Source organism: Hippocampus bargibanti, linkage group LG02, assembly GCF_051943395.1.
Source record: "Hippocampus bargibanti isolate YZ-2025 linkage group LG02, ASM5194339v1, whole genome shotgun sequence".
NCBI lineage: Eukaryota > Metazoa > Chordata > Actinopteri > Syngnathiformes > Syngnathidae > Hippocampus > Hippocampus bargibanti.
This window is the reverse complement of record NC_142735.1, coordinates 672,501-695,000: the sequence shown is the minus strand read 5'-3', so window position 1 is coordinate 695,000 and position 22,500 is coordinate 672,501. Positions and strand designations below refer to the sequence as shown.

The window sequence follows — 22,500 nt, the reverse complement described above, 5'->3', positions numbered from 1 at the left end:
ATAATAATAATAATAATAATAATAATAATCATAATAATAATAATAATAATAATAATAATAATAATACATGTAATTTCTAAGCACCTTTCAAAACTCTCAAGGACACTTTACAGTCACAGGATAAGTTTTTCTGTGAGTGAGCAGCGGCAGCCACACGCGCCAGCGTTCACTCAACCCGGAAAGTAATGCACACATGATATAATAATAATCTTAATGATATGATAATAATACATTTTATTTAAATACATAATACATGTCATTTTTAAGCGCCTTTCAAAACCCTCAAGGACACTTTACAGTCACAGGATAAGTTTCTCTGTGGGTGAGCAGCGGCAGCCACACGCGCCAGCGTTCACTCAACCCACTCATAGAAGGGTAGCTAGCTAGCTAGCTCATAGATAGCTAAGCCAGCCAGATATTTTAATCGATAGCTAGCGAGCCAGCTACATAGCAAATAGCTAGCAAATAGCTAGCAACTAATTTTACAGTCACAGACAAGCATAGATACCATAATAAATAACATAAATAGATAGAAACAAGAGGTAATGCTACCTAAAAATGGCGGCAGACATTTTGGAAAGCTGACTTTTGTGGACCGAGCTGCCATCTTGCCTCCACGTATAGTACTCTGAGGCTTTTCCTGTCAGGTTGGCAGGTTTAGGAGGCCATTACCGTGCTCACGTGTGCCTTGACGGAACTGAAAGATGACCCTCAGTGCTCATGTTCAGCTCAAGGACATCCAACACGTCGGCGGGCGTTGTTATGAGGAGGAAAAAAAGCCTCAAACAGATCGTGCTTTGACCTGTAAAGAATGGCGGCAGTTGTTATTTTTTTCTCCAGTCCCTCTTTGACAACATGTAGAAATTGAGGCGTGCCACTGGGCTATTGTATTGCTGTCCTTCCCCCCTGGTAGCTAGCCTGACCTCAAACCTGTGGTGCTTTCTGATTGAAAATCAGTCGCGCAGCCTTTCACTCTTGTGCTAACAATCTCTCCCTGGGGATTTTACACTAGATGAAAACTCTGTGTGTAACTCAAGTCTCATTTATTATTTTTGTTTTATTTTATTCAAAATGTATACTGAGCTCCTTGTGCTAGAAAAGCCAGCTATCTAGCTGGCTGGCTAGCTATCTCACTAGCTATCTATTAGCTATATAGCTATCTAGCTGGCTAGCTATCTATTAGCTGTCTGTTATCTAGCTAGCTCGCTTTCTAACTATTTAAGTTACTTCCTGGTTGAGTGAACGCTGGCGCGTGTGGCTACCGCTGCTCACCCACAGAAAAATGTATCCTGTGACTGTGACTGTTGAGAGTTTTGAAAGGTGCTTATAAATGAAATGTATTATTATTATTATTATTATTATTTATTTATGTATTTATACACTGGAGAAGGAATAAGAATCGGCCGGTTTTTGAATTACAAGCTGCGTTTTTAACTCATTCACTTCCAGACGTGCAAAAATGTGGCCCCTCCAGTGACAGGGTTTTTGTCATTCACTTGAATTCCCCGACCCACAAAATATTGAGTTTTAGGACTACAGTGATACCTTGGTTTACAAACTTAATTGGTTACCAGACAGAGTGTGTAAGGTGAAAAGTGTGTATCCCAAAAATTAATTTCCCATAGGAAACCATTAAAATGAGAATAATCCGTTCCCAGGTCCCCATAAAACATAATTTTCTACTAAATAAGCCTGAAAACTACACACAATATACCTTATTTTATGTATGCTACCTAGCTACCTAGCTATCCAGCCTGAATGGGTGTTTACAGTGGATGGAGGTTTGGAGCGAATGGACCAGCTCGACTTATGACCATGACCTCCAGACCCATGTCATTTAGCCTCCGAGTCTCTATTCAACATTGTGAATGGATTTCGACTTACGACCATTTGGTCGGAGCGGAAGTCGGAAATAAGTCGGATGTTACCTGTATTTATATACAGTAAAGTCTCGTTATATCGATATTCAAGGGAGTCTGAAAAAATATCGATATAACCGGGACTATCGATATATCCGACCCTGTTTGCATGTAATTTTCTCCGTGCGTGCATAGAAATAGTATCGATATAACCGGGAAAGTCTCGTTATATCGATATATCCGATATCGATATAACGAGACTTTACTGTATATATACATGGCCTACCACTGAATTTTTTTTCCAATCTAATTTGTTGTTACTATTGTTTTTTTAATAAAATACAAGACGTTTTAGGCTAGTTTTTCCATGAAGGCATACAGCGCATCAGTTTTGAACACAAGCAGTGAATGCAATCATTTTACAACAAGGGTAGTGGTAGGGTGCGGTCCTGCTGCCTCAGAGTGATATTGAGAGTGACGCAGCACCCAGCCCGGGGAAGGTTACCTCAGGGCTAATAGGAAAAAGAGCCATAATGAGATCTCTTGGGGCTTGAAACACCATGGCTTTGCTCTTCCCTGTCCCGATTGCATCGGTGGAGAGGACCTGGCGAAATTAGCATGACAACAACCCACACTAACACACCTCCATGACAGCGGCAACCCTCTTCTCGGCTGACCCAAGGGCAAGAAAACGCTAACGCTCATTAATCCAAGCAATAAAGAGCGCAAGAGGGTGTGAACCCCAGACGACGACGAGTCTGACCCGGAACGGGTCAGGGATGTTTGGTTTATGAAGCAAGAGTGATACTCATGGTGGGATGGAATTTATATATAGTGATACCTGGGTTTACGAACCCCTTGGCTTACGAACTTTTCGCTTTACGAACGTTAAATGTATGAAAATTTTACCTTGGTATATGAACTATTTTTCGGGATACACACGGAGCTGCCACAATGAGTTCGCGAGCGAGCCCGTTCTCCTAACAAGAAAATGGCTTGTTTTGGTCCTCGATTCCCCGCCCTCAGTCTTGGGTTAAATCCACGTGATTGGTCAAGAACGCAGCAGTGAGGGGAGGTGGTTTAAACATTAAAGAGACAGGCAGACAACAGAGAGAGAGTGACAAAATGGGATAGAAAACAGAGACATTTGGACTTGTTTCAACTTTGATAGTTCAAAGGCAGAGTGTAGACTGCAAGGTTAAAATTCCCATTAATCAGGCTCCACAAATACCCCGCACTAGCCATCAGTTCAATTTGAAATGAAAAGACAAGTAAGGGAACCAGCTATTAATGATGTTTCTAGTGTGTCTGCTTGCATCTGTTGCTGTTGCAATATGACAACTTCCAATATGTACAACCCAGAGCTCCTTGAGACACTTTTGGCAAAAAGCTATCCATTCCATCAAGCCATCAACGACCATCACAAAGGTACGTCTGTGTAAGCTCTCAGTCGTACAGGAGTGGTCCATCGATGAAAAGGTTATCTATCTATCTATCTATCTATCTATCTATCTATCTATCTATCTATCTATCTATCTATCTATCTATCTATCTATCTATCTATCTATCTATCACAAAGGTAAATAAAACGACTTTATTATACAGTACAGTTTATTTCTTTAATTATAATACCATAGCACATGTATTATACATAAAATAAGCTATATTTTGTGTAGTTTTAAAGGACAACCGACACCTCCGTTGTGTCCATAATATTATTTTAATATATTTTACGTTTTAAGACTCGCACTGAATATTCAGGAAGTCTTGTTTTTGAGTAGGTGACGATACCTACCATGACGTCACGTCTGGAACGCCCCTGACCGAGAAAGAGACACACAATGCATTTTGGGTACTTTGTTTGGTCTGAAAACTTCATGTTGTTGATGGCGAAATTAGAAGGAAAACACATAAATAACGTGATGGTGAATCATTGTGTGTTTCACGAAGAGTACTATTTGATACAAGTTGACACAAATTCCCAGCAGACAAATCAGCCCATTTCTAATGGAGCTTGGGCGCCATCTTGTGCATTTTCTGGGACGCTACATTGCTGCTGTCATTGACGGCTGAATTGACATGGCAGGACTCTTTTAATCGATTGCAAACATTTATGCTTTCCTCTTCGGAACTATTTGAATCATATTCATAACTGGATGAGTAACAAGAAAGCATCTTCTCCGAATCTGAAGCCATTGTTTTGATTCTCGAGCAAGGCAAGACGTCCTGGCGTGACGTCACGAACAAGGGAGCGGGACTTTCTGAAACTCGCCATCTCTGAGCTCATTTTGAAGTAGTTTTGGGACACTAAGTCGTTTTTATTGGTGTTTTGCATTTGACTAAAAATATCATCTTGCGTGTTTTGGGTATTTTATATGCTATAAAACGTTTTTCTGATGTCAGTTAGGCAACAAAAAATGGTGTCGGTTGTCCTTTAAACATTTTCAGTGTACAGCCACTCGAGTCTCTTTTTATGGAAATATTATTCGCATAGTGATGCTTTGTGCGGGGAAAAAAATGTTCCCATTTCTTTATCTTTATCTCACTGCGGCGTGGATAAATTAGGAGGTGGGTGACATTCTGCTTTCATTAGGCTGTAATTTGCTTTTCAATCATTTTCAATCCAAACTTGGATAATGAGCTCACCGGCCCACGGATGGCTCCACTCAATGCCAAACAAGGACAATGATCTGATGATCTCGTTCCGCTCGCTCTGCCGAAACAGACCTGACTGCACGGAGACCCGAACTGCGTCAGCATCCTGCTGCACGCACAAATTGTGGTCCACACGTAGAGTCATTCATAGCTTTTGGCCCGCAAAGGGCCTAATTCACACACCTGTGACTTTGCTCTTAGCCGCTTTTCAATTATGGCTTGATGCCAAACCCAAATAACATCATCACCCGGAGTAGTTATGCGTACAGTGATACCTTGGCAGAGTGTGTAAGGCAAAAAGTGTGTATCCCAAAAAAATATTTCCTATAGGAAACCATCAAAATGAGAATAATCCGTTCCCAGGTACCCATAAAACATAATTTTCTACTTTCTAATTTTCTAAGCCTTAAAGGACAACCATTTTTTTTGTTTCCTAACTGAAACTAAACCTAACTATCTAAAATATCCAAAACACGCAGGCTGATATTTTTAGTCAAATGCAAAACACCAATAAAAATGAGCTAAAGTGTCCCAAAGCTACTTCAAAATGACCTTAGATATACCGAGTTTCAGAAGGTCTCGCCTCCTTGTTCGTGACGTCACGCTAGGACGTCTCTCCTTGCTCTAGAATCAAAACAATGGCTTCAGATTCGGAGAAGATGCTTTCTTGTTACTCATCCAGTTATGAATATGATTCAAATAGTTCTGAAGAGGAAAGCATAAATGTTTGCAATTGATTGAAGAAGTCCTCCCATATCAATTAGAGCCGTCAGTACTCCAATGTAGTGTCCCAGAAAATGCACAAGATGGCGCCCAAGCTCCATTGGAAATGGGCTGATTTGTCTGCTGGGAATTTGCGTCAACTAGTATCAAATAGTAGTCTTGGTGAAACATACAACGATTAACCATCGCGTTATTTGTGTTTTTCCTTCTAATTTCGCCTTCAACACAAAGTTTTCAGACCAAACAAAGTACCCAAAATGCATTGTGTGTCACTGTATCGGTCAGGGCCATTCCAGACGTCACGTCACGTAGGGGATCGTCATCAATTCGAAAACAAGACTTCCTGAATAATCAGCGCGAGTCTTAAAAGGTAAAATATAGCTATTTCCGGTGGAATCTTTGTCATTTGAAGTCATTTGAAGTGATTTTACAAATTATGGACGCAACTCGTCCGTCAGTTGTCCTTTAAGGAAAAAATTCCCACTAAATTGCTGTACAGACATATTGCAACAAGTCACTGAGCGCTATGGTTAAACTTGGTTACCTCTCATTTTCATGCACTAAATAAACAAACAGGAAAAAGAAAAAGGTAAAGGGAAGAGGAAAAAAACATTGAGCTTCCCTGCTTGGATTTGAGCATTTGCAAGTGGATTTGCATGTCTTTGTGCCTTCCCAACAGATTCACGTTTTAGAGCTTGTAGATTTGCACAAGATGGCAACAGTTTTCTATCGGTTGTTCACGCCGTGTATGCAAATGCACCACTGCTTTTGCATTTGCGCTACAATGTACTGTGTCGTAGGAGGGTAAAGCTATCTATCTATCTATCTATCTATCTATCTATCTATCTATCTATCTATCTATCTATCTATCTATCTATCTATCTATCTATCTATCTATCTATCTATCTATCTATCTATCTATCTATCTATCTATCTATCTATCTATCTACCTACCTACCTACCTACCTATCCATCCATCCATCTCTCTATCTCTATCTCTCCCTGTCTGTCTGTCCGCCCGTCCGTCTTGCTACCTTCCTAGCTTCCATACCTACCGACATACCTAGCTTCCATACCTACCTACCTACCTACCTACCTACCTACCGACCAACCTAGCTAGCTAGCTCCCTAGCTATCTAGCTACCGAGCTACCTAACTATCTAGCTACTTAGCTATCCAGCTATCTAGCTTTATAGCTATCTACCTTGCGTACCTACCTATCTATCTACCTACCTACCTCGCTATCTCGCAGGCAATCTCGCTAGATAGCAAGCTATCTATATATATCTAGATAGCTAGCTAGCTAGTTAGCAGGCTCTCTAGCAAGCTAGCAGGCTATCTATTTTATCTATCTAACTCTCTAGCTATCCAGTTATCTCGCTATCCATCTATCTATCTATTCATCCATACATCCATCCACTTCGTCTTTATTTGTAAGTGAAATAAAATACTTGTCAGTTCTTCCTCACCTCAGTGTTTTCTTTTTTCCCTGAATCTGTGTTTACAGTGGATGGAGGTTGGAGCGAATGGAGCAAGTGGTCACCGTGCGGCGCCGACTGCGCAATGTGGAGGAGCAGGGAGTGCACCCAACCGTCACCAGGCACCGGAGGCAAAGACTGCCAGGGGCTCGACCTTCAGTCTCTTAACTGCACCAGCGAGCAGTGCCCACAGAGTGAGTGTACAACCGCCCACATTGTGCTACCTGCACTCTGGTTGCGCCACTTGGTGAGTTACAGGGAAAATGATGGAAAGGAAGACAATTAGGAAGCAGCGAAAGTTTGTGCGCATGTCAAGCAAGGCAAGTAATTGCTAAATGAACTTAAATTCAATATACTTGAGCCACAAAATATTTCTAACTTTCGTGCCCTTTTTGCATTGATATAGTCAAAGCTTTGGCCAAAAAGTTAAATCAGGGTAGAGGCAAACGTGGGCTGAAAGCACAGTCTTTCCATGTCGTCTCAGAATTATATTGATGACAATATGCTTGCTTGAAGGTCATGTCGCTCAACCGAAAGTTTACAGTGATACCTCGGTTTACGAACCCCTTGTCTTACGAGCGTTTCGGTTTACGAATGTTAAATTTATGAAAATTTTACCTTGGCAGACCAACTATTTTTCGGGATACACACGGAGCTGCCACAATAAGTGACGTGTCGTTCCCGATCAAGCCCGGTCTCCTCACAACAAAATGGCCTCCGACTGTTTTTGTCCTCTATTCCCCGTCCCCAGTCTTCGGTTAAAGCCACGTGATTGGTCAAGAACGCAGCAGTGAGGGGAGGTGGTTTAAATATTAAAGAGACAGGCAGACGACAGTGAAAGAGTTTCAACTTTGATAGTTCAAAGGCAGAGTGTAGACTGCAAGGTTAAAATATCCCATCAATCAGGCTCCACAAACAACCATCTGTACACTTGATGCAAAAAGCTATCAACCCAGCTAAACAGAACACAATTCATGAGGAACTAGATAAAATTATCGCAGAGAAAGTACCTACCAGGGATCATTCCTCAAGATGGTAAAAGAAGGTTATGTTCCTCATCAAGTGTTTAACCGGCCACTCCATTCCATCAAGCCATCAACGACCATCACAAAGGTAAATAAAACAACTTTATTATATAGTACAGTGTACAGTTTATTTCTTTAATTATAATACCATAGCTCATTTATTATACATAAAATAAGGTATATTTTGTGTAGTTTTAAGGCTTAGAAAATAAGAAAGTAGAAAATTCAGTTTTATGGGGACCTGGGAACAGATAATTCTCATTTTAATGGTTTCCTATGGGAAATTAATTTTTGGTATACACACTTGTCGCCTTACACACTTTGTCTGGGAACCAATTAAGTTCGTAAGCCAAGGCTGTATTGTATCTTGTGCTCCCTTCATGGGCTTTTTGCTGACTTGATCTGACCTGATCTGATCATTTACAACGCACATTGGATTTCATCAACCTGCCTGGAATACTGCAGTTAGCCCATCCAGTCAGGAGTCTCAACATACAGACAGAAACGGTTATAAATCGTCTTTGTTGTTGCTTGGTAAACAGCGTCTTTTAATGGGAATTTAATTGACATGGGCAAAGCGAATGGGTGCACTGAATAATTGATCTCCCGCCGATTGCTACAATCGAATCGGCCCGATACATGACCAAGCGTGTGAGAGTGCGTACGGGGGCTGCACATTTGTGGACGTGCGCTGCATACGCATAAACCGCCTGTGTGTGACTTTGCACACGCATATGCACGTCTTCCACCACCAAGTCTTGTCTCAGTGAACCGAGACGCATCGGTCAGCCCATCATCAAAGGTCATCTGCTCTTCTGGAGGGAGGCACGATGTGTACACAGAGATGGCCAGTCATTGTTCCTAACACCCGAGTGTTACAGAGTGACTGTATTTACAGTTTGGCCTCTGAAGAAGGCCAATCTGCTCCCTGCAGATGTGGTCCTGTGGAGTCGTAGACAATAGCAGTGTGAAGTGTGATGATAAGCAAAATCGCAAGATGCTTTTGGCTAGTCAGCAACTCATCTATGCTTGAACCGTGCTTGCGCAGCTCTTAGCTGAGCTGGAAAACTTGCTCCTGCAACAAAAAAAGCACCCGACTCATTTAGCCTAATCCAACAATTAAAACGGGGAGTGACTGTCGTACCGCGACAAAGAATCTCCTTTGTCAGGAGACCTCACACACATCACTAATCATCCCCCATGAAAGGACAACAGGTATATTTTTCATGCTGGAGACCAGTAAACGCAGTCCAATGAGTCTAGGCAACATACAATGCCAAGATTAACTCATTAACTGCCAGACGATGTGCAAAACTGTGTCCACCCCAGTGCCAGGGTTTTTGTCATTGTCACTTGAATTCCAGGACCCACAAAATATTGAGTTTTAGGACTACATAAACATGCAATGTAGCGTAAGAAACCTTAGACTCTCTTTTTTCATCAGAAAAATAGTTAATTCCTAAATTATATGGGTCTGGAGTTATATGCTTGAAATGACAAAATGAGAAAAAAGGGAGACGACAGAGCTTGAAACCAAAAAAAACAAAGTGAAAAACAAAACAAAAAAGCAAAGTGAAATAGTGAGAACATGGATAGAAAACACAGTGAACTATGGACTTGTTTCAACTGTATTGATAGTTCAAAGGCAGCGTGTAGACTGCAAGATTAAAATATCCCATCAATCAAGCTCCACAAATAACCCGCACAAGCCATCTGTACAATTTGAAGAGAACATACAAGCAAGGGAACCAGCTATTAATGAAGTTCCTAGTGTGCCTTCCATCACATGTTGCTGTTTCAGTATCACAACTTCTAAGATGTACAAGCCAGAGCTAGTTGAGACACTTTAGGCAAAAAGCTATCCATTCCATCAAGCCATCAATGACCATCACAAATGTAATTAAAACAACTTTATTATACCGTACAGTTTATTTCTTTAGTTCAAATACCATAGCACATTTTTATACATAAAAGAATGTATATTGTGTGTAGTTTTAAGGCGTATTTAGTTGAAAATTATGTTTTATGAGGACCTGGGAACGGATTACTCTCATTTTAATGGTTTCTTATGGGAAATTAATGTTTGGAAGACACACTTTTTGCCTTACACACACTTTCTGGGAACCAATTAAGTTCGTAAGCCAAGGTATCACTGTAGTGAAATGTATAATTTTGACGATGGTCATAAACATAATTTTACCGCAGGATCCTTTGTCAGCCGGCAGCATCAAACTCATCATCTCCTTTGAAGGTTAAGTTGGTGTACAGCTGATGTTTTCGTCATAATTTTGTTTGTCACCGCGGGGGTCAGAGGTGGCATGAAAAACAAATGACCATTTGTTCAGGCCTACATTTCATCGGGGCTTTACTGAGGGATAAGATGACTGTATTGTGACCAAAGTAATGGTCACATTCACTTTGAGAGTTTTACGAGCCACACATCCCTGACCTGAAGAACTCCAATGTGATTCATCTTCAGCTGGGTGACTAGAAATGGCCGTGGGATGAAATATATTCCCAGGACCGATGATAAATACCCCGGGAAGAGGCACTGGGGGAGGGGGTGGTGGCTGCAAAGTTTTTTTTTTATATTTCATCGAGAGACCAGACCTTACAGGTGCGACTGCCAATGCCACCATCTTCACGGCGACTGAGAAGATGAATTATGAGTTTATCTCAAAAAGGAATCCCTAAACAGCCTGTCGGAGCTGCTATATTTTAAGGACAGCCGACGCCCTCAGACAAGTTGTGTCCATAATTTGTAAAATCACTTGAAATGACTTCTACTGAGCGTATTTTACAAAGATTCCACCGCATACAGCTATATTTTACGTTTTAAGACTCGTGTTGAATATTCAGGAAGTCTTTCGAGTTGATGACAATCCCCTGACGTCACGGAGGGACCGCCCGTGAGCTAGAAAGTGACCCACAATGCATTTTGGGTACTTTGTTTGGTCTGAAAACTTCATGTTGATCCATGTTGATGACGAAATTAGAAGGAAAAGACATAACGCGATGGTGAATTGTTGCATGCTGCACCGAGAGTACTATTTGATACTAGTTGACATAAATTCCCAGCAGACAAATCAGCCCATTTCCAGCGGAGCTTGGGCGCCATCTTGTGCATTTTCTGGGACGCTACATTGGAGTCCTGGCGGATAGAATTGATACGGGAGGACTTCTTTAATCGATTGCAAACATTTATGCTTTCCTCTTCAGAACTATTTGAATCATATTCATAACTGGATGAGTAACAAGTAAGCATCTTCTCAGAATCTGAAGCCATTGTTTTAATTCTCGAGCAAGGCAAGACGTCCAAAGGCGTCGGTTGTCCTTTAAGGCTTATTTAGTTGAAAATAATGTTTTATGGGGACCTGTGAACGAATTATTAGCATTTTAATGGTTTGCTATGGGAAATTAATGTTTGGAAGACACACTTTTTGCCTTACACAAACTTTCTGGGAACCAATTAAGTTCGTAAGCCAAGGTATCACCGTACAATGACTGGCCTGAGGTCTTTTGACATCCCTGAAAGATGGGCATCCATCATGAAGTGAGTCTGGCACGCTGAATCCAAAGTTCTACCGCAGCAATTAGATCAAGTGGCAATGAATGGTGTGATGGACTGTAAAACGGCTTAAAGAAAGATCGCGTGTATATGTTTGTGCGAGCATAAAGCCCATTCAATTATACGGCCTGATTAACGATGGCAATTAAAGTGTGATAAATGCCCTCTCTGTTATTGACCGCCATTGGCACAATCGATGAGTGAGGCCTAGCAGATGCTGGTAAGAATTATAAGCGAACATCTGACACCTGGCGAAGCAGATAACACTTGACTCTGTGGGGTTCCTATAAGTGTCCGAGAATGCCGACGGAGCCTTGCCACATTGACATATTTTGCGCCGATTTGGGAATTGTACGTGCGCCAGATTGGACATCTTTGCAGCGCACATTTACTGGGCTTTGCTCTGCCTTTGAAAGGTGAAAGACCTGCCATTTTAAAGGACAACCGACATCACTTTTTTGTTTCCTAACTGACATCAGAAAAACATTTTATAGCTTCTAAAATACTCAAAACACACAGTATATTTTTATTCAAATGCAAAACACCAATAAAAATGACTTTAAGTGTCCAAAATCTGCAAAAAAATTGTGCTGCGAATTGGGCATTTTCAGAGAGTCCTGCCCCCAGTCCGTGACGTCACGCCGAGACGTCTTGCATTGCTGGAGAATCAACAATGGCTTCAGATTCGGAGAATATGCTTTCTTGTTACACATCCAGTTATGAATATGATTCAAATAGTTCTGAAGAGGAATGCATAAATGTTTGCAATCAATTAAACAAGTCCGTGTCAATTCGAGCCGTCAGGACTCCAATGTAGCGTCCCAGAAAATGCACAAGATGGCGCCCAAGCTCTGCTGGAAATGGGCTGATTTTTCTGCCGGGACCCCACCACAGGTGGTGGGGTCTTTTTCGGTCCCAGAAAAGCAAAAGTCTCCACTCGATAACAAACCACGTCTGCACTGAGTGCACTGAAAGAAAGTGGGTGTGGAAAACAAGTCCGCCAGCCACGATGGCGCGTTTCGACCATGTGGTTTGGTGTTTTTCCCCCGAAACCCAGTCCGTCAGCCATTGTGGCGCTCTGTGTTTCCCGAAAACTAGTTTGTATTCCAAGATTATATTCTCGCGAATTTAATATTCGTAAGGCAAAACGTTTGTTAGCTATAGCGTCCGTAAGCCGAGGTTCACTGTACTCTCAATAAATCGCATGAATGGCTCATGAATCATCAATGGGTCATAAATGGCTATGTCCCCTGCCGGCAGTAAAAGACAATCTTCCTGTGTTTGAGCCTTTGTTCACAGTGTCCGACCGAACATCTCTGACAACTGTGGAATCGACCAAAAAGACCAAAGACCAAATACCACATGATTATAAAGAAGCCTGACAGCAGTCGGTAGGAACGAGGGGCGGTACCTCTACTTTTTGCACTGCGGGTGTAACAGTCTTTGGCTGAAGGAGCTACCTAGGTCAAGGTGGGCTGGAGGTAATGGGAGGGACTGTCCATCATAGCACAGCTTTGCTTTTGACTCATCCAGAGTATTGAATTTGGAGGATTGGATGAAAAGTGTTGTTTCTTCTCTCTTTTTTGAACACCTCCGTGTAGGAGTTGAGAGGTTTAGCTCGCTTTGTTTCAGTCAAAGGCACATTGCTTATTCCCTGATGGATTTAGAAGGCGCAATGTAATATTGCTGCGACCAGAGATAAGCTTACATGCGCGTCCGTCTTTGTTTTTGTCATTCCAAGCTTTTGCGTCCTCAAATGTTAGCCTTATCGCAACAAAATGTGATGTAGCTTATTGTTTTTGTTCGTTTTAAAATGGGACTGATTCATTTGGACCGTCACTGTGTGAACATGAACCTCTGGAATAATGCTTCTGTGTCAACGTTTGGCATTGTGTCTATCAATCCATCTTCTTCCTATGATGATGGGTTGCTAATGAAACATTGATCTTCCCTCTCCGGTTTGTAATGATTAGTCGCAAGCTCGTGTAGTTTAATTGCACCCGGCTCATGACGCTGAAATCTGCACAATGTATACATTCAATTCATTAGATTCTGTTCAGTGACAATCAACTTGTTTTTGGGAACACACTTAAAATCTTATTCAGGTTGTCTGTACTTGATTTATATGAATAAATAATAAATAATAAATAATGATGATTGGGATCTTAAAGGACAACCGACGCCACCAGACAAGTTGTGTCCATAATTTGTAAAATCACTTCAAATGACTTCTACTGGGCGTATTTTACAAAGATTCCACCGCATATATAGCTGTATTTTACATTTTAAGACTCGCGCTGAATATTCAAGAAGTCTTGTTTTTGAGTTGGTGACGATTCCTGATGTGACGTCACGTCAGGAACGCCCCTGACCGAGAAAGCAACACACAATGCATTTTGGGTACTTTGTTTGGTCTGAAAAGTTCGTGTTGATCCCTGTTGGTGGCGGAATTAGAAGGAAACAACATAAATAATGCAATGGTGAATTGTTGTGTTGCACCAAGACAAGAAAAATTGATACTAGTTGACACAAATTGCCAGCAGACAAATCAGCCCATTTCCAACGGAGCTTGGGCGCCATCTTTTGCATTTTCTGGGACGCTACATTGATGTCATTGACGGCTCGAATTGATATGGGAGGACTCCTTTAATCGATTGCAAACATTTATGCTTTCCTCTTCAGAACTATTTGAATCATATTCATAACTAGATGAGTAACAAGAAAGCATCTGCTCCGAATCTGAACTCCGTGAGCCCATTGTTTTGTTTCTTGAGCAAGGCAAGACGACTTGGCGTGACGTCACGAACTGGGGGCGGGACTTTCTGAAAATCCCCAGTTTAGAGCTGATTTGTAGCAGATTTTGGACATTTTAAGTCATTTTTATTGGTGTTTTGCATTTGAACTAAAAATATCAGCCTGCGTGTTTTGCGTATTTTGGATGCTATAAAACGTTTTTCTCATGTCAGTTAGGAAACAAAAAAATGGTGTTGGTTGTCCTTTAAGGGTTGTGTGAAGACATGCTCATTTTTTTTAGCAACGTGTGTGAAATAGAATCAGAAATATGTAATGATGTCACACCGTATAAAAATGTATCATAAAGCGAGGTTCTAATCGATGCATCTTGTACAGTCGTTTCATTTTATCAACATGATTGGTACAACACTGCCAATGTATAGATTTTCAAGTCTCAGATGTATTCACACCAATTAAAATGTGTCATTTTTGTGCTTCCGGCATGCAGCTTCTATTTCCTGAGAAGCAGTAGGCATGCATAGTAGTGAAACAAACCCCCACTGTGTCCTTAAAATATGTCATCATATAAAATGATGGAAAGGAGAGGAATGAAGATCAGTCGCAGCAAGACGGAATATGTGTGTGAATGAGAGGGATCCAAGTACAAGAGTGATGCTACATGGAGAATAGATAAAGAAGGTGGACGATTTTTAAGTAATTGGTGTCAACTGTCCAGAGCAATGAAGAGTGTGGAAAAGAGGTGAAGAGGCGTGTCCAGGCATGCTGGAACGGCTGGAGAAAAATGTCAGGTGTGATGTGTGATAGAAGGGTTTCAGCTAGGATGAAAGGAACGGTGTATAAAACTGTGGTGAGACCAGCCAGATGTTTGGACTGGAGGAAAGACACTGAAGGAAAGACAGTATTGCAGAAAAAAAATGAGTTCAGAATGATAGTACAGCATGTAGCGTGTACTCAGAGTTCGGTGAGTGTGGCAGTGGGAAGGGGCAGTGGGGGAAGGGCCTCAAGTCATCAAGTCAGCACACGCTAATCAGCTACGCTACAAGTTAGCCACTAGCCGATGTTCTTGAAAGGGTTCTTCCTCGACTGTGTGTGTCGCTTTTTGACTGTGTGCGACGCCCTCGTGGATCCCCTGGACAAAGGCCCCCGGGAACATCTTCCTCCCCCGCCAATGAAAATGTTTCCAGCTGTTGAAAGACAGCCATAGCAAATCCAATTCTGCTATAGCGTGTGCATTGAAATGTATGAATGTTTATCTGGGCGCTGTTATCATTTGGTTAGCATGCGTTTGAGAGACGAGTATATTGTATAAGAGAGAGTGGAATCACATCAAGGCAAAGCTACTTCCCCTCTGTTGTGTTCAGGGAGAAAGACAAAGGCGGAGGGAAACATCCATGAATATTTATCCAGGAGAAGAAGAAAGGGAAAGCCCATATTCTTTGGAAATTGTCTGCAAGTTTAAAAAAAGTCAAGGCATTTACATCAGGATAGCGGTGTAATATTTGCTAATGCATTCTCTTAACTCCGCGGGAAACCTTCAGGGAAGTCAAGCGGCGTTCAAGTGCCAAAATGCCCTAACTGATTTTATTGGATTAAACAAATGGAGACCTTTACACAGCAGGTAATAAAACTCCTCGCAGGAGCAGCCCACAGGTATTTCCTTGCTACACCTGAAGGCAACCTTTTTTCCCAGAATCCTAATCATTTTATTATTATTATTAGTGGTAGTGGTAGTATTAGTATTAGTATTATTATTATTATTATTATTATTATTATTATTATTATTATTATTATTATTATTCGTATTAGTATTATTCGTATTAGTATTAGTATTAGAGTATTATTATTATTATTATTATTATTATTATTAGTTCATTATTATTGATGATTTCTTCATTCGTATTTCGTCAGCGAACTAAAGTCTACTGGTCGTATCGGCCCCATTTATATATCCCTAGGGATATATAAATATATTATATTTATATATCCCTAGGGATATATAAATTATCCCTAGGGATATATTACGACCAGTTTTAGTTCGCTGACGAAGCCTCTTGGATAGGAGGCGAAACGTCCGAAACCTTCACTTTTGTACAGATACGTGAAGTATCGATAGACCACTCCTGTACGACTGAGAGCTTACACATATCATTATTATTATTATTATTAGTAGTAGTAGTAGTAGTAGTATCATTAGTTATTATTAGTTATTATTATTATTATTATTATTAATATATTATTATTCATATTAGTATTATTATTAGTAGTAGTAGTAGTATTAGTATTAGTAGTATTATTAGTTATTATAGTTATTATTATTATTATTATTCAATATTGTATAACTGTATAACTGTCTAGCTGGCTATCTATTAGCTATCTGTTAGCTCGCTAGCATTCTATTACTTCCGTGTTGAGTGAACGCTGGGGCATGTGGCTGCCGCTGCTCACCCGCAGAAGAAAAAGATTTTGTGACTGTAAAGTAACCTTGAAAGTTTTGAAAGGCGCTTAGAAATGAAATGTATTATTATTATTATTATTATTATTGTTATTATTATTGTTGAAGAAAATCAAGGCACCTTATACACTGGAAAATACGCTAATTAACAACATTTAAAAAATATAAGAAATAAAAAATCTGTTTTACCTAATATCAGCCAGTTAAATGGGGTGGCCTGTTCATTCGTATGGCCTCATAAATACGTTTTAATCTCTGGAAAAGGTAGTGGGCAGGGTGCGGAGGGTCCAATTAGGATTTTCTGCGCCCTTGTTTCGATTTTTGCGGTGTGGAAGTCCTCGAGATTGGGTAGGGGGGTCCTAACTATCCTTTTTTTATTTTTTTCTTGTCTTGCAGTTGTGAGCGGCGCAGAGGACGTGGCGCTTTACGTGGGCATGGTGGCGGTCGCTCTATGTCTGACCCTACTTCTCATCATCGTCGTCCTGGTATACCGGCGCAAGAAGGCAGACCTGGATGCCGACGTGGCCGATTCGTCCATCCTCACCACTGGCTTCCAGCCGATGGGCATCAAGCCCAGCAAGCCAGGTGTGTGGGCTCCGCGGCCACGCAGGCCCCTCCCCCACAGCAGTAGGACACTATTCCTTGTTTGACTTCACTCTGTACGTCCATCGATTCGTCTGCCCGCTGTGACAGTGCCGCGTTCATTGATATGCATCAATAGGCCACGTTTCCGCCAAGGGGGAACTCAAATAGATAGAAAGCTAGCCAGCTAGGTAACAGCCAGCCGGCTAGATATCTAGCCAGCTAAATAGCTAATAGATAGCCAGCTAGATAGCAAATAGACAGCAACTATTCCATATTTGATGCCTTTTCAAATAGCTAGAAAGCTAATAACTAGCCAGATAGCCAGCCAGCTACGATAGCCAGCTAGATAGCCAGCCAGATAGCAAGATAGCTAATAGACAGTATAAATAGCTACGTGTACAGTGTCGTCAAAAAAAAAAAAAAAAAAAACATTCGTAGTAGTGTACACAAACATGGATAATCACACGGAAATGTAATAATAATAATAATAATAATCATCATCATCATCATCATCATCATCATCGTCATAATAATAATAATAATAATAATAATAATAATAATAATAATAATACATTTAGTTTCTAAGCGCCTTTCAAAACTCAAGGACACTTTATAGTCACAGGATTTTTTTTTTTTGTGCGGGTGAACAGCGGCAGCCATTCGCGCCAGCGTTCACTCTACCCGGAAATAACAGCAGCAAAGTTATGAAAGGAAGAGGAAAGGAAAGAAAGAAGTAAAAAAACAAAATACAGGAACTGCTGGAAAGGCAGCCATTCCCGCGGTGCCAAGTAAAGAAACAAAATAAAACTAAATAACAAATAATATGACAACACAAAGACACATTCTTCATCAATTTCTGTACCCTCTTTGTGACATGAAGCAATTCTTGATGAAAGAGGAGAGGATCAAAGCGTCCTTTTTAGCAGTGGATCAGGGACGTCATGGTGGAATGTGCACGTCTCCTACAAGCTAGCTGTAGCATCCATAGGACTACACAAACATTTATCTATTTGCTGTCTATTTGCTATCTAGCTGGCTAGCTAACTTTTACCTATTTGAGTTATTCAAATATCTAGCCAACTATCCACGAGTTATCTATTAGTTATCTAGCTAGCTAGCTATTAGTTATATATTAGCTAGCTAACTGTCTACCTCTTTGAGTTATTCAACTATCTAGCTAACTATCTAGCTGACTATCTATGAGTGTATCTATTAGCTAGCTGGCTCGCTTTCTATCTACTTGATTCCGGGTTTAGTGAACGCTTGCGCGTGTGGCTGCTGCTGCTCACCCACAGAAAAAAAGGTATTCTGTGACTAGCTATCTAGGTATTTAGCAGGCTACCTATCTATATATCTATTTGCTGTCTATTTGCTATCTAGCTGGCTATCTATTAGCTATCTAGCTGGCTAGCTAACTTTCTACCTATTTAAGTTATTCAACTATCTAGCTAACTATCCATGAGTTATCTATTAGTTATCTAGCTAGCTAGCTATTAGTTATCTAGTAGCTAGCTAGCTAGCTAACTGTCTACCTATTTGAGTTATTCAACTATCTAGCTAACTATCTATGAGTTATCTATTAGCTAGCTCGCTAGCTTTCTATCTATTTGAGTTATTCCAGGTTAAGTGAACGCTGCCGCTGCTCACCCACATAAAAAAAAAACATATTCTGTGACTAGCTACCTAGCTATTTAGCTGTCTACCTAGCTATGTATCTATTTGCTGTCTATTTGCTATCTAGCTTGCTATCTATTAGCTATCTAGCTGGCTGGCTTTCTAACTATTTGCGTTATTCCGGGTTGCGTGAACGCTGGCGCGTGTGGCTGCCGCTGCTCACCCACAGAAAAAACTACATATTGTGTGCCTGTAAAATGACCTTGAGAACTTTGAAAGGCGCTTAGAAATTAAATGTATTATTATTTATTGTATACTTCCCTGTTTAGTGTTTGAATTCAACATACATTCCATAGAAAATAGCACTGATTCAACTTACAAACAAATTCAGCTTACGAACGACCGCTCAGAATGTATCTGGTTCGTAAGATGTAATTGTTTAGCTTCTAAAGAGACAAAGAGCGGAAGGGAGGGCTGGCAACTGTCTCGGGTGTTTTTGCATTGTCGTGAGAGTGTGAGTATTTATTTTTTTTTCAGCGCCATGTGTCTTTCCTGTTTTTCTGTCACTTTTTGTGGTGTTGTGACAGCAACGGAGTGTGCGTGAGGTCGGTGTGTCTTGCGCGAGCTATCAGCCATTCATAGTTGTCCCTCTCTCTTTATCATTCAAACAGAAAATTCTCATTTGCTTACCATCCAACCCGATCTTACCAACGCCGCCGCCACCACCACCAGTTACCAGGGTACCCTGCGGGCCCGACACGATGCCACCGGCAAGTTTTCCATGACCAACGGACCTCTGCTGGACCCACTACCTAAGAGTTCGCACACACTGCACAATGGAAAGCTCAATTCGGACCCCGCCGACTTTGTGAGCCGACTGTCTACCCAGAGCTACTTCAAAACGCTTTCCCGTGACGCCGTCAACACTTCCTATGGGACCTTCAACTTCCTGGGTGGCAGGCTGACGATTCCCAATACTGGTGAGTGCATACTAGTCGTCTAAATGCTCTCTGGGTCAAGTCGATTTTGTCTATCACAAAATTGATGAAAAGGGTTTCTTCAGCAGTCATCTGTACTTCTTTGAAGGTGTCGGACAGTTCGCTCCTCATCCGAAGAGCTTCGTCAGTGATACTAAAGTTGTGCTGGTAACTCTCCTAATGGCCAGAGGTGGCCTCATTGAGGTTTAATTTAGACCATGATTACAACAGATTTCTTAGGTCGTTACCATGTATGCTTAGTCATGCTAATGACGTGATATTAGAGCTAATGGGGCAATCAGAGCCAGGCATAGGACGTTAGAGTTTAAAATCTTAGCTAAAGAAAATAATTGGTTTGAAAGGGGAGTAAACAAAGCCATTTTTGTAACACGACAAAACCCTTCACTCAATGAAAAAGGTTTCTTCAGCCATCATCTGTACTTCTTTGAAGGTGTCGGACAGTTCGCTCCTCTTCCGAAGAGATTCGTGAGTGAAATAAAGTTGTGCCGGTAACTCTAGCCCTATATACAGTATATAATCTTAATGGCCAGAAGTGCCCTCATTGAAGTTTAATTTGGATTGTGCTTATAACAGATTTATTAGGTCGTTACCACGTATGCTAAGTCATGCTAATGAGGTGATACCAGAGCTAATGGGGTAATCAGAGCCAGGCATAGGCCATTATAGTTTAAAATCTTAGCTAAAGAAAATAATTGGTTTGAAAGGGGAATAAAGGAAGCCATTTTTGTAACACGACAAAACCCTTCACTAAACCGCCGTGGTGGTAATTTGGATCGTGCTTACAACAGACTTCTTCGATCGTTGCCACGTCGGCTTCGTCATGCTGATGAAGTGATACCAGAGCGAACGGGGCAATCAGAGAAGGTCATAGATCATAATCAAACAGTACAAAAGAAGTAATCAGATTAGCTTCAGGGTAGTAGTCTACTGCTTCCCCAACCGTAGAGCAGGGAGCTATCAGATCAGAGGTCTGGCACCACCACCCCTATCCAGGGTTACCAGCACAACTTTAGTTCGCTGACGAAGCTTTTCGGATAAGAAACGACACCTTCAAAGAAGTACAGATGACGGCTGAAGAAACCTTTTCATCGATGGACCACTCCTGTTACAACTGAGAGCCTACACATATGAACCCCCCACCTCCCCCCTGCCAGTTTATTTAGTTTCTGTCATGTCCTTGCATGTGCAAATGGAGAGCCACAAGAACAGGGATTTCAGGATTTTTAATAATTCATATCTTGGTGTGAGTGGGTAGCTTCCTCCTTTCATTTCCTACCCATTTTTTTGGTGGAAGAGGTAAATTCAGTGATCATCAGCGAATCATTTTAGTTTTCTTAGCCACAACGCATCTCGCTGGATGTCAATTATACGCAGCCAACTGGATTTGAAGTGTTTTCTCTACATTTTTATTCTCTATTTTCCTGTGTGTGTGTGTGTGTGCGTGTGTGTGTGTGTGTGTGTGTGTGTGTGTGTGTGTGTGTGCGCGTGTGTGCGTGTGTGTGTGTGTGTGCGTGTGTGTGTGTGTGTGTGTGTGTGTGTGTGTGTGTGTGTGTGTGTGTGTGTGTGTGTGTGTGTGTGTGTGTGTGTTTGTATGACCACTCTTGTGAGGACCACTAACATTTTATACCATACGACATACGTAGTGAGGACATTTTTAACAAGTGATGACCTTTTGGCCGGTCCTCACAAGTTTTTCATTCTAAAGGCTTCTAGAAGGTCTATATATCATCTGTTAAAGTTTTAGAAAGGTCCTCTCAAATTCACCCAAAATGATTTTTTTTTTTTTAATATTTTAATTCCATTTGGATACACACACTTTTTACTCATTGTGTGTGTGTTTATGTGTGTGTGTGTGCGTGGTTAATGAGAGGAAAAAGTTCATACCACAAAAAGTAAAACGATATTTTAACCAAATTCACTACAGGGGTAAGGACTTTGAATATACCCATTCAGAAACCTCACTCCTGCTGTTATTTCAGTTTCAAGTCCACTTTTTATTGCTTTGTTTTTAAAGAAGTTGAAGTGGGAAATGTTGTGACATTTAGTGTTCAAATGTAGCACTAGTTCTTCTCTAAACTTATCAGCAACGGTGGTCCTTACTCCTTATCTGGAGTTATCCAGACCTCACAAATGATTTGAAACAGGAATGTGTGTGTGTGTGTGTGTGTGTGTGTGTATGTGTGTGCATACGTGCTCGCACATTTCACACTCTCAGCACTGTACTGCAGTCGCGCACTGTGCACTGACATTACATTTCTCCACTCATTTCTTCATTTCCATCCCAGTTTAATCTACAAACACCATTCCCACTTCTCTGACACTTCACGTAATCCAACGAGAGGATGCAAAGTCAGTTATTCTACTCTTGTTTTCAGCCATTTCTCCAAATTTATCGGCCCATTTTTTTTTTCAGTTTTCTATTTAACAGCACCACTTAACTGTCTCAACTTTTTGACATATATAAACACACACATTTTGTCACACATTCATCATTTAAAGGACAACCGACCCCTCCGGACAAGTTGTGTCCATAATTTGTAAAATGGCTTCAAATGACTTCTACTGAGCGTATTTTACAAATATTCCACCACATATTGATATATTTTACGTTTTAAGACTCGCGCTGAATATTCAGGGAGTCTTTCTTTCGAGTTGGTGACGATTCCTGACGTGACGTCACTGAAGGAATGCCCCTGACCGAGAAAGCGACACACAATGCATTTTGGGTACTTTGTTTGGTCTGAAAACTTTGTGTTGATGGTGAAATTAGAAGGAAAACACATAAATAG

The 22,500-nt window shown here is 41.0% G+C and overlaps 1 protein-coding gene across 4 annotated transcripts in view; it reads left to right on the top strand.

The window, feature by feature from the left end:
• unc5a (unc-5 netrin receptor A) overlaps positions 1-22,500 on the top strand; it is a 233,535-nt gene that overhangs the window by 169,760 nt on the left and 41,275 nt on the right. For 3 of the 4 annotated variants that reach the window (XM_089019674.1, XM_089019684.1, XM_089019659.1), the window contains 3 exons: positions 6,745-6,909; positions 16,911-17,141; positions 19,385-19,693. In XM_089019674.1, coding sequence (XP_088875800.1) covers positions 6,745-6,909; positions 16,911-17,141; positions 19,385-19,693 — 705 coding nt within the window. The remainder of the gene's footprint in view (positions 1-6,744; positions 6,910-16,910; positions 17,142-19,384; positions 19,694-22,500) is intronic. The other variant, XM_089019664.1, reaches the window with a different exon arrangement.